The sequence below is a fragment of the Zeus faber genome (assembly GCF_960531495.2).
Source record: "Zeus faber genome assembly, chromosome: 5".
Classification (NCBI taxonomy): Eukaryota; Metazoa; Chordata; class Actinopteri; order Zeiformes; family Zeidae; genus Zeus; species Zeus faber.
In genome coordinates, this window is record NC_137192.1 from 15,838,283 (window position 1) to 15,852,272 (window position 13,990).

At 45.0% G+C, this 13,990-nt stretch overlaps 1 protein-coding gene across 1 annotated transcript in view; it reads right to left on the reverse strand.

Moving 5' to 3' along the window:
• Positions 1 to 13,990, reverse strand: part of cacna2d2a (calcium channel, voltage-dependent, alpha 2/delta subunit 2a) — a gene marked incomplete at its 5' end in the record, with an annotated part of 134,713 nt that overhangs the window by 34,386 nt on the left and 86,337 nt on the right. The window contains one exon of the mRNA XM_080000311.1: positions 10,589 to 10,727. Within this exon, the coding sequence (XP_079856437.1) occupies positions 10,589 to 10,727 (139 nt within the window). The remainder of the gene's footprint in view (positions 1 to 10,588; positions 10,728 to 13,990) is intronic.

Sequence of the window (13,990 nt, forward strand, 5' to 3'; positions counted from 1 at the left end):
CCTCATTTCCTCTTAAACCAATGACTATTAATGATAAAACACAGGCGTGCGCGCGCACTCGCACTCGCACACACACACACACACACACACACACACACACACACACACACACACACACACACACACACACACACACACACACACACACACACACACACACAGTTAATAATTGTAAACACAATTCTAGTTGTTGTTTTGTTTTTTTCTATGACCCCCTCGGCTTCTCAGGCAGATGGTCAAACCCTCTCCAAGATATTCTTGAAATCATAATTCAGATTTTGGCAAACATAGCAATTCCACACACAATTACAAACCCAAGGAGGTAACCATGCCTAAAGTCCCCCCTTCCCCCCTCTATGTTTGTGTTTCTCACTCGCTCCACACATGCACGCACGCACACACACACACACACACACACACACACACATATGGGAGCAGCCCTAACCGTTGTCTGGAGGATAGGAGCATATGAGAACCAAATTGCGGCTGTCACCAAGGGAAGCGCCTCAACATGTTTTTCTCAAAATTCATAGACATTAACACAAAAGAAGAATGAACGGTGGGAAGGAGGATAGATAGGCAACCCTGCAGATGGGGATAAATATAAAAACCCGGCGAGTGGGGGGAGAGGGGCATAGATAGAAAGCAGAGTAGAAATTAACAAGGGTGAGTGGCAGCTTTCCCAGTCTGAGGATGTTGAATTGCCGCCTTGTAAAAAATCACTATGAATACGTATTTTGTTGAAAAAAAATACCAAAGGATAGCATTCTACATTTTAAAGGAGAATGCCTTCATTTACTCTATCACACTTTGCCCGAGGAGAATTTGTACATACGTTTTGAAATACTGACACGTGCCCCGGTGCCTTATACAATTATTATTATTAGCGGCAAACAAAATGAACTGGTGTTTATATCAACGTTGTTGCATTTCCACATCACCTGTGCCACACAACATGCTGAGGTCAAAATGTGATCTGATAAAATGTATAAAAAAAATACAATAATCCTATAAGCGTGCAGCACGATGCGGCTGCAGCATATAATGCGTTACAGTGGTGGTATTGGTGTTCTTATCGAAAGTGGTTCTGGGTCGGTAATAATAGCTGCACCAGACAGGCAAAGGGCAAAGGGACGAGGGTATAAACAGCCTACTCCAACCAGCAGCAAACCAACTAGTTGACTTGTAGATGCAAATGAGCCGGAGGAAACGTGACACTACGTCTATAGCCTGAGCTGAAAATGTTTGGATTTCTTTTACTGGTAATGGTGAAATGTAAGGGGTACTTTGATGACAGTGAGCGAGTGCGTGCGTGCGTGTGTGTGTGTGTGTGTGTGTGTGTGTGTGTGTGTGTGTGTGTGTTTTGTCGGGTTCGTCCGTGTTAGTCAGACTGTGTGTCTTTGAGCCAAGGGTATTGAGGCTGTCCAAGGCGCGGGTGGTTTTTAAGCCACCGGCCGACACTGGCCGGGGATATGCAGATGTGAGGCACCTCTACTGTCAGCATCAAACACTACACGGCCCGACACACAGACGCACACACACACAGACATACGCGCACGCACACGCCCACGCACACGCACACGCACACGCACCTCTTTATTATGCAGGTATCTCTGCAGAAATACGGCCACATTGTAGACAAGGGAGCACAAGCAAACTAATTCTCTTTGATTTATTCAGTCAGGATACACCATGACTTCTCTGGACAGTTGATAAAAAGAAAAATTTCCCCTGGGGGGCGGGGGCCGCGCACGGAGGCGGACGGCGCCCCAGAGCGCTGTGTTGAGCTCATCTTTCACGTGGAACAGGCCTCTCTCTGATATCTTTAAAAGGTAATCCATCAGCGTGCTGCTCCCATGACGTTTAGAGCACCCTTGGCTTTGCCCCTTTATGGAGCAGGACTGCACACCAAGTAGGGAAACAATTATACGTGGGATTTATGGCGCATCCCCGTGCATGATCGTTCCTCATACCACCCAACCCCCTGTGCCCCCTAGCCGGTGCACACACATTGGGAAGTTATTCACATCTGGATGCGGATGATGAAGAGCCATCAAATCCAATCTGCGTCTTATTCCTGGTATTAATCCAGTATTAGAGGACCGGCTGCACACACACACACGCTGGGGCGGGCGGCGAGGAGGCCGGCAATTCATCACAGCAGAACACAAGTGGTCCCTCACAATAAAATCCATTATGTGTAATGGGTCTAATGCCATTATGCTGCTTAGACCTTTTGAAGAGTCATAGCCATTATCGTTGTCATCTTCTTAAAACTGTTGGTAAATTGTCCTTTTGGAAGAAAAAAGGGTAAGTAAGACTCACTGTGGTGTTGTGAGGGATAAAATGCAATACCAAAGTGAAGGCATTTCAACTGCATTTTACTTTATCATGGCAATCTTCAACCATCAACCTTCAAGCAGAAAGCATTTAGGTTATGTATAGACAGCACAAAGAAGAGCAGGTAACATCATGTATTATTGGATTAATCATTAATCAATTAATATTATGATTATGATTAGAATTAATAATATACTATTCAATTTTGGGATGTGAAATCATCTAAATACGACCTGCATCAGACTATCAGTGGATAGTTGGATGGATGTGGTGGATAGTGGATGACTCCCATCATCACACCTAACGGCCTCTGGGGCTTGGTTCGATCCGGGCCTGGGTCCACATTGCCGCTGCCTCACCTATGCACCCCTGCGTTGATCTGGTTGCGTTTTGCCTATCTCTCCCAGTGCTCAAAGTCAGAACATGCACCACACAATAGGCTAAGGGTTTGCAGGACGGGTGAGGTGCGATCTACAGTATGTAGATGTGGTGGGGATGTGGTGGGCGGCTGCCATCTTGCCCGTCACGGTCCTACACTGGCATGCTTCATGTCTGTCCTGCAATTTTAATACCACTCATATTAGTTTAGAACACATACACTCGCACTTTAACTTGGCAGGAGTGTGCGAGTGATTCGGGTTTTCGCTGGCAGGTTGGGGTGGGGATGTGGTTTGCTGGACGTCTGTCGGCCTTGCTCCAGCTGCGTGGCTAGTCTGCTGCGGGGGCTGGGCCCACATATCTGACTGTCTGGGCATTGGGGGACTGGGGGGCTGTCCACTGGGTGTCCCATGCCAAGCACATTCAGCTATGTGGGTGGGCCCTTGGGGCATCTAGTCGGTTGTGGTATGGCGGGCCTCGCCTTTGCACCTTGGTGGGCATGGGGGCGATTCTGGCGGTTTTGTCTGTCGGCGCGGGACCTTGGCCCCAGCCCAGGTTCTGCGCCAGCGGGTGAGTCTGATGCCTGCACATGAGGGTGGGTTGTATGTGTGCGCTTCAGGGGTGCAGGATCTCTTTGCGATTCTCTGGTACTGGTTTATGCTCCTCGGGGCTGTGTGTGGGTGTTGCTCCGCGGGCTCCTGGCTTCTCTGGGGACTGGGGGGTCTTCTGTGGCTGCAGGGCATGTTGCTCGGGACTTTCCTGCGGTCGTGGAGTGTCTATATGGCTTCGGGACTCAGGGGTGGCTGCAGGGCCTTTTCCGCTGCTTGGAGGCGCTAATTCTGACCTCATACACCAGAACTAATTGGGACAAGTCCCCTGCACCCACTGCTGAACACATCACACACACACACACACACACACACATACAGGCGGACTCATCACAGGCACACAGACACCACCAGCGCCTGCTTTCAACACACCCCCGAACACCCTCCTTGTTACGTCCCTCTCCTTTTCTCCCTCCTTCACTGCCAACGCAATGACAGAAAGAGGCCCCAATCGCTGTTCCAGTTTTCCTGGACTTAATTATCACTGTTTTGTCGATACATGTTGTTGTCTGATGTTTTTATATGTTTACATTTCTCCATGTACATGGAGAAACGCATTGTTTGGTTCTGTGTTTATTTGTCTCACCCGTGGTGATTCTCCCCGTTTGGACTAGTGATTAGTTGTTTAAAGACCAAAACATGGGAATATTGTTCGCCAAAGAGGGGGATTGGTGGTGGTTCTGTGTAACAAAAAGCTGTGCTCTTGTCATCCCACAGGTCGTCCACAGGTCAGAGTTATTGCAGCAGTTCTTGATGTTTAAATAATGAATAAAGAGTGACATTGCAGGTTGAGGAGTTGAACTCTGCTTGCAAAATAAATCTGTCATAAATGCAATGGCATACAAATACTCTGTGTTGTATGCCAAGCATGCTGACAGCACAGGTATAAACAAAAAAATAGGCATGTGCTCTTTCTTTTCTTATCACTCTCTCTCTCTCTCTCACTCTCTCTCTCCCCTCTCTCTCCTTGTGAGATTCTTCTTTATAGTATACACTATATATATATATACCAACATTATATAGTTATAGTGTTCACGTACACATGGGCGATATTGAAAAATCAAATAAGAATCCAAGAATCCATCGCCAGTTATGTGGATATTATAACTAAGCAGGTAGAGGCTTTGACTAGAACAGCTTGAACAGTCTATGAAGTTCAGAAAATTGCAATGCTTTACTGTAATGCAGCCCAAAAGACATATAGCAATAGCTCTCTTATGATCTATTAAATTCAGTTTTACATTTTGAAAGCATTAAGTACATTTGTGTGGATTAAATACAGCATCGTGATTTGAAAAAAAAATATTTGCGGGACAGATTGTCAATATATTATCACCATGTAACGGGCCACATTAAAATGTCTCATGGGCCGGATGTGGCCCCTCGGGCCCTGTAATTTGAGACCAATGCTCTGACACACCTAGAAAGACTTCTTACACATGAGTGAATGCGTAAACAATGTGGGGCGGAAAGAAATTCTGGGGGTTTACTTTGTAAATTGTTTAGTCTCGTTTTAATTGTCTCATCATTGTTTAATCCTCTAATCGTTAGTTTCTGCCCATGTAAGAGCAGTCTTTGAAATCATACAAATAGGATAAATATTTGCCATGCAAATGATACAAACCAGCATTTTGCTAGGATATAACATTATAACAATAATAATAATAATAATAACAATAATAATAATAATAATAATAATAATAATTATTATTATTATTATTATATAAATGAAATGCAAACGCTAATAATATAGACAATATATGTTTTTGTTGTGGAGTACTTCATACTCTACACGGGGATTTAAAAGAAAATCCCTTGCACAAAGATGGAATTTCGGAATATGGAATAATAAAATGGGGGAGGGATCTCAGCCGTCATTCAAAGTCCTCCTTCAAATATATTTTTTTAATTAAAGTGTTGAAGTAAATAACAAATACACAAAATGTAATTTGTGGGCTTGGTGGTGAGTGAAGTGGAGTTTGCTCTGCTTACTGTTCTAATTAGCGTGCGGGTGAACGATAGCGCCCCTTCACTGGGCACACACACTATGGAGGGGGGCGGGAGGTGGATGGAGGGGCAGAGAATGGAAGATAGACCCCGTCAAGTGAAGAAGAACGACCGAATTACAGCCCTCACAGTTTAAACTGTCTTTCTTACTTCTCGGTTTTGGAAACCCAGTTTAAATCCCCCCCTTCTCCTTTCACCCCGCTCTCCAGAAATACCGCTTTTTCTTTATTTGTACTTCGTCTCTCGTTCTCCCTCTCTTTTTTTTCTAAATCGCTTTTGCTTTCTTTCACCCCCCCCCCCCCGAAATCTGGTTTGATGTTTAGCACGGTGGATGTGTGTGTGGGGGGCGGGGGTTGATCCCCGGCCTTGTTTTAGTTGGTTTGACAGAGTGAGAGAGTGAGAGTCAACTTGAGGATCCGGGGGTGGCGGGCGAGATAGGATGTGTAACTCCAAACACACACACACACACACACACACACACATACACATACACACACACACGCACACACACACACACACACACACACACACACACGCACACACATGCGCGCACACACACACGCACACATGCGCACACCTGCACACACGCACACACACACAAAAATAATTTTTTACCAGCTATTCCAATTTCATAATGTCTTTTTTCAATAGACCACAGAGCATCATGTTGCCACTTCCCTCAGAACCTCGCTCACACACTCCCCTTTCCTCTGTGCCGCTATTAAAGACGGGCAGAGATTACGTTGGAATGAAGCGCTCCACGATCCATGATTTTTTTTTTTTGTCGTTATGTCGTGTGTGTTTTAGCCCGTGACAGTACACTGGTCACGGTTGACGCCTCGTGCACTCGGGGTAACGCCGAGCCGCCGCCGGCGCTTGCTCCCGCTGGATCAGTTTCCCCCCGGAGGTTCCCCGAGGGGACGGCGCCACGGAGCCGGTGCGGCGGAGCTGCCGGACAAAGCGGTCGGCGCCACTCAAAGGGGACGGGGGGGACATATGGTCGCCGGTGGGGGCACGGGGGCGGGGGCTGCTTTTCTTTCTCCCGAGATGAGAGAGGAACGGCAGCCTCCACAGGGGGGGACGAGGGGATGAGCAGGGACCGGTGGTCGTGGCGGGGGATTAATCCTCGCAGGCAAACCAACCAAAGCTTCCAAAACTTTACTGACTTTCATCTGCACACGCGCGTGCGCGCACACACACACACACATACACACACACACACACACACACACACACACACACACACACACACACACACACACACACAGTTAATCACTCTTCACCATTAAATTCTCATAGCTCAATCTCACTGTGCCTGCGTACAATAGGCCCGTGACAACATGACTCGTCTGCCGGGGGAAGAGGCTTTGCACGCAGCAGACTTAAACTTCTTTCAAAACTTCACAATAACCGAAACAACGCGGCGAGGTTCCCTACACTGACTTTGCGACCGCGGCTCCATTCCTATTCTCCCTTTAGCGCCGGGGCAGCCATGCATGCGTATGCCCCTCCGTATGCGGCGCTAAAAAAAAACAAAAACAAAAAAAAAGTTACCCCTGCCAAGACTGACTCAACATCTTTCACACTTTCCGTACGTTTCTGCACGCGCGTGTAGAATCAGCTCTTACAGCGAGGATCCTCCCGTAGTTTCCCGAACCGGGAACAAATTACCAGGCAGATTCCGGCGAGTCCACACAACGGTCTCGGGAGAACCCTCGCTGTTTACAATGCCTATTTGGCGGTAATAATTTGGAAGATTATTATTCCCGGAGCCCCTTCCCCTGCAACTATTCAGCAAATCCCTGCCCGTTTCCCCGTCGTTGTCATAACGTTTCACCGGGAGAATTAAAACATGTCTCGCCGCAGAGCAACACCACCCACCGCAATTTATTCTTACGTGGCCGCGCTGCGATGTCCATTCTGTAATAAGCAACGATAATTAGAAGAAAACTGTGCGAATGTTTGACCTAAGCTAATTAGAAAGTTTGCAGGCTTGGCAGCAGGAATCAGCAGTGGGATAATGAATCATAAAATGGTTCATTACTGCGCTCAGGGAACACTCTCAATCTCAATAAATGGACACGGTCTCTAGCAGACAAATCAAACCAGGACGCACACATTGGCTCATTTAGCTGCTGAGAGGATCACAATATAAAAAAAAAAAAATTAAAAAAAATAGATTTTTTGCTTTAAATAGTTTCTATTATTAAAGTGTTTCTGCGCCTTCTTTTCTCACTCCCCCCCGCCCCCTTTCCATCTCTTCCTCTTCTCCCGTCTTAGTGAAATCCCCCAGCATTGGAAATATTGTGGCTCCAAAAAGTGTCTAGAACAATTTTAGTTCAAAAAAAAATTAAAATGTTTTGTGAACGCCCTGCTGTTGTAATTTGCAAATGAAATTGCTATTTTACAACCTAATCACTCTGTTTACTCACCGCATTATCAATGCACAAATGAAAGACGCTCATAGAGCATGACTGGGGTTTCCCTCACTATCAAATGATTATAATTTGGTTAAAACACATCAGGATATTTTTAATTTCAATCTCAAAAAGAAGCATATTAAGCAATGTAGAAATTCAGTTTTTAGAATATGCATGCTTCCCAAATCCCCTTGTTTTGGAGTGTCACTCGATTTTGAGTGCTGGTGAAATACCAATGGAGGGGGTTGATGGGATACATCACCACCTTTGGGACATAGTTGTTTTCCCTTTCTTGTTGATTTAGTACACTATCCCTGAGTTTTACTCAGTATTTTTAGGTTACTGTGCAATGACTATAATAGTAAAATAGTATGAGTAAATCTCTAATAAAACGTAATCTTACCACACAGTTCATTTATTGCATGAATAAAATGTGTATGTATTTACATTTTTACTGAAGAAATTCTACTTCTCACTGATGATTACTTTAGTATTTTGAGTATTTTTGGAGCTTATTGTGTGTAATCACCCGGTGTCATGACATTTCACTGCATATATGTATGACCGTATGTATATGTATGTGACAAATAACCTCTTGAATCTGAATCTGAATCTGAATCTTAATATTACAATGGAGAAGTGATGACAGTTTATTTAATATAGTTTCCTCAACAAATTTCCAGGCCACTGCATACAAAAGGCTGCAGCCTGCGGAGCTGTCCGTGGTCCGTGAGAGTCGATGCCATCTGTGCTTCAATGACAATTTTGACCACTTCATCGCTATTCCCGAAAACTTTTAGTTGTTTTTTCTATATCTTGTTCGACGTTTGTAACGCTTTTTTTTGTCCAAAACATTATTCACAGATTCAACAAGTTGCTTTTGGAGTGTGTTTTGAAAAACACAGACTGTTGCCCGTTCCACTACCTACAGAAGTCGTCACTGATAAACAGTAAGAATTATAATAATAATGTCAAAATATTATTCATAGATCACTGGAAAGTCTGGGCGTGACAGCCCTAATAAATATAGGCGTGGCAGTGCAGTAAACAGTGCATTTCACCGTTTGCAAGTGCTTTGTGAATTGGGCGCTTGCTTTTTCTCTTATTTGCGTCGATTTAGCGGCCACAAAAGCGGTGCAATCGCTTTGTGAATTCTCCCCAGAGCATTTGAATCACATCTGTGGTATTAGGCTTATCAATGCAATCTTTAAATATAAAATCCAACCTTTTTTTTTTGGAAGCATTGGATCATTGGGTAAATTGCAAACAGAATTTCCTGACTCTGAATTATATCCTAAAAAGGGGTCATCTGCATATCTGGTTAGCTGCGTTTTTTCCATTTGCAATTATTGTTATTATTATTAACAACTATCACTGCCATGCCACTAACTAGTTTTGTTTTGTGTTAGTCCATGTACAGTATTTGCATAATGGCCCATGATCGGTTCGACCTTACAAGACAAATTCTGTGACCTCAGGAAAAAAAATCCTTGTTCGTGCCTCATGTCAAGGGGTTTATTCATAAAACCATTGCAGCGCTATTTCTTCTGTAGATTAATATGAAGACTGCTCACTAGTAGCATGTTTTACACATAAATCATGCTCCGAAGAAGAGGTAACTATACAGAAAATATAGTTTTGAGTGGAGCGGGTCTTTAGAGGGGCATAAACGTATTCTTTATTTTGCAATTACCAGGAAATTATTTTATTTCTCTGTGACGTACAGTCTATTGTCATATTTATAGCAGCTCGATATTTCATTCCACCCCTGTATGGGTTCTAAATACACACGGAATCTTTGGAGCTCCATCAAAAGGCCTTTATTCTCTGAGTCACATCCTCAGACAAGGGAACCAGAGCTGGCACAAAATGGCTCGGGGAAGAATGTGCAGGACTGATTGCTATATTGTGAGCGAGCTGTGGCCTTTGACATCTCCGCCTGGACCACGAGTGTCTAATTCTGACAAGATGAGTCTGGAGACACAGCTGGAGAGAATTGTTACAGACAGGTGACATACCCCGCCTGCAGAATGAAGAAGGCTCAGAAAAAGAAAACCAGACAATAATAGAGCGCGGGGGGAAAAAAACGAGACGCTGTGAAAGCGTCTGCCTGACTGCAGATGTTCAGATGTTCAGATGTTAAAATAGGTGGCCAGAGAGCGTTTTGCAAAAAAAGTGGAAAACAGGGAAAATGCCAAGCATTAAAGCGGAGCCCCAGAAGATACATGTGTTCCCTTTTGTCCATTTGGCAGCTGCGGAAGCGGGAGGGTGTTATGTCTGCAGGCCAACAGCGAGCCAGGGCGCAGGGGGTGGGGTTTGGCCCATGACCCCGCTGTGTTTGTCTCTCTTTCATTATTATTTTGGAATCAGCACCACTAATTGCATGTGTTAAAATTTACATTTTGACATATAAGCAATGGGTTGAGGGTAAATATCATTCATCATTCTTCTTAAGTCATTGTTATTGTACTTTCAAAACTAAACTCACAATTACTGGTCAAAGTGTTATATATATATTCTACTTTGCGTATTCGGTAACTCTTCGTTACGGCTATTTTTATTGTATAATAGAGTGTGGAGGGGGCTTCAAATGGATTATATAGGAACTATTACACATTTCAAATTATAGTATTTAACTAATGATTTTTATTAAAAATATAAGCATCAATATCTCACAAGCCTGTCTGCATATCAGGTGACCCCACCCGGGGTTGCAACACCAAGGTTAAGGAATGTCCGGTTCATAGGACGCGCCAAGCAGACACGTTTATTTGCAAAATAAATTAACAGAAAACCCATTAACACACGCAGTAGGAATGTGGAATAGAAACTCACAGCCTTTGTAAATGTCTGTAGGGATCTGGACGGCGCTGGAGGAGTAGTTGACTTTGTTTTTGAAGTTTGGGTCGTCCGCAAACTCCAGCTCCAGGGAGAACGGGTTCTCCAGCAGGTTCTCCTCTTCTCCATCTTCAGTCTGCACACACACACACACACGCACGCACGAGCATGCGCGCACACACACACACACACACACACACACACACACACACGCACGCACGCACGCGCACGCACGCACGCACACACACACACACACACACAGGGGTGAGTATACATAAAAGATGGGTCAGACGAACAGACGGAAACATGCAAATAGACGACTGCATTAGAACTCAAACGTACTCTCTCACTGAGTCGTCCTCTCCCCAGTGTTTTTCTAAAACGCTCCCCCAGACAGACAAATAGGAAAGCTTTTGCCTCGCAGTCAGTGCAAAAGCAGCAATTACTCTCCCTTTTTCCGCCATCTCCCACTGATCACAGAACAACAGCAGGTATTAAAGCAGACAACAGAGAGAGAGAGAGAGAATTAATTAGTGTCCAAGATGGCGATCGCAGACACACGATGGGAAATGAATCCTACGAAATGAACCCCCGAACAATAACCGTCAGACAACATGACTCCATCGCTTTTTTTCCCACCGCCACATTTCGCTATTGATATCAACATACTGCACCAGCTCCTCACGCTCTTATTGCATAGGCTACGAATAAGTGTTATTTTATTTTATCTTCGACACGTCCTCTTAAGCATAGTTAGCAAAAGACCAAACTAGGTGCTAAACGCTTTTTTGGAATCTTTTTCGGGCAGAATCATCACGATTCTGCTGCTATCTGTTATAGAGGCCTCGACGTACTGCGGAGAACGCATTAAAAGGATCGAATAACCGAGAACAAGAATAACATTTAAAAAAAAAAAGAAAAACACTTTTCTCATCAAAGAGTCATCAGGGAAATGTTCTTATCTTGATCAGCTATTGACGGAGGGAAAATCCTTGGAAATAAATGGCACGTAGATCTAACCACACCCCCTGGCTCAGCTTTTACACTGATTCACTTATCGCCAGCTTTGGATCCTTAGGGTGCCCAGGATGACTCGGCTCGCTGTCAAATTTAGAAGCAAACACTAACATTAACAAATCACCATACATAATCAGAACTTCGGTTTATCCGTTCTTCAGATATTTAGACGCGGATTTATTTGCACGCAGTAGGGGTGTAACGTATTCGTACCGGGCCGCTTCGGCACAGGACTTTGGGTACGGTGCAGGATGTGTACCGAATGCAATGCGGAACTTACTTCGAATCCGAGTTCCCCATACGGACATATTAAGCGGGGAACCGGAAGTTTGCTTAGTCGCCGCCTCGCACTTTGAGCGCACGACACACACACATACAGCACGCATAGCCCAGCCCAGCCGCTGGCTAGTGAAGGTCTTGGCCAATGCAAACGAGAAGCCATAGCTTGAAGGCCCTCCCTTATAGCCAAGGTGTCCTGTTTGAGAACACTTTGGTTTCCCGGTGAATAAAGACGGGGACCGGTGAATGTGATAAAAGGAGCGCCCCAAAATTGTTCAGTAGTGATGGGCGACGTTTCTGGCAACACGTCAAACTTGACAACTCATTCGAAACCTTTCGCCGGTAATTCAGATCGGGGCCAAAGCAAAAACAAACGCCATTGGTGTTTTCATAGCAGCGGAGGCCACACTCAGTTGTTGAGAACAAACTCGCCCCCATTTATGAACAACACACCAGCACAAATCTGGCAGAGGGACTTGGCAGTGTTGGAGTGGAAGTTGGGAGAGGCCAGGAACTTCCCTGTCACAACAGACAATGCTAGAAATATTGTCAACGGCTGGGCCCCCAAATTGGATGTTTTGCACACACAATTAATTAAGAGTCACAGAAAGCAACAGGACTCAGGTGTCCAGAGTGCTAGGTACAGTCAGAAGGGTTGCTTCTTTTTTATTTTTTCCACCGTAGCAAAACAGCTGCACACACATTGGAGAGCAAAAAGGAGATGCTCTTTATACCAAAACACACCCTTATTCGTGATGTCACCACCTGCTGGAACTCCAGTTATGATATGCTTGAGAGGGAACTTGAACAGCAAGCAGCTGTATACTCACTCTATGGTTATAGACATAACCATGATGTCTGACCAGGATGTGAGAATGGCAGAGACTGTGGTCCTTAAACCACTCAAAACCCTCACCACACTGAAGCCACACCTTCAGTATCAATGATCCTGTCCCCCAAAACGCCGGTGCTCAACTCTATGGAACCCAATGGGGAAGACAGTCCGACCGTGAGAGAAGTCAAGGCTGAGAGAACCTGGAGGACCGGCCCTGCTTGTCGTGACTTCTTCCGCAAATGCACAGCCCTTGAGCCCAAGGTTCAAGGCCCTTCCTCATGTGGATGACGCCTGTTGTGACAGAACCTACAACACCCTCATCACAGAGATTGCATTGTAACCGTGGAAGAACAGGTATTGTATTAATTGCAGAGCGAGGAGGCCACAGGGACGGCAGCGCTCAGCTCATCCTCGGGGAGAGGACACCCAGAGGCATCTGAACCTTCTCCTCCCGGCAAGAAGTCAGCCGCGGCCTTACTGTTTGGGGAGGTACACAGCTAATTTGCAGCTGGTGAAGGAAGAGGTTTCCTCATAGGAGGCAGTGGGCGGCATTTCACTCGATTCCAACACACTTTCATGGCAGAGGACCGGTGAGCCCACATATCCTCCACATATTGCCAAGTTAGCAAAGTGCTGCCTTGCTGCACCTGCTCCCACTGTCCCTAGCGACAGGTTGTTATCTACAGCTGGAGATGTTGTCACTGCCAGCTGATCTGCCCTCTCTGCGGAAACGTGGACAAGTCCATTTTTCTTACAAAAAAAAAGGAAAAGTTCATCTAACTAAAAAGGGGGAAATCTCTGTCTGTATATCCTTTGATTTTCTCGACAACAGTTCATCCGATCTACTTCACACTTGGCGGGTGTATTTCTGGGACCCAAGGAAGTGCATTGTCGAATTTTGTGAAATTTGGATACACGACACGTGTAATATTAATGAATTTCATTAAACAAGGAACAACGAGCCGGCTGGGGGTGGGGCTTCAGGGCTCTGTGACTGAGTCACGGTGTATGACTTTAACCGGAATTTCATCTTCCATTGTGGAACACGGGACTGAATCATTGACATTATGTTAAAATGTGAAATGAAATTGCCTAAAAAGTATTTTTTGAATGGGCATGCACTAGTTTCATAAAAAAAAAGACAAGACAATAATACTGTATAAGCAGGCCTATAAGCTTGAACTATTAATGCTGCCCTTTAGACATTTTAGACAAAGTGGAAAAGTTAAGTTCTTAAAAAAAAAAATCGGTGCAATTCTACAAACTGG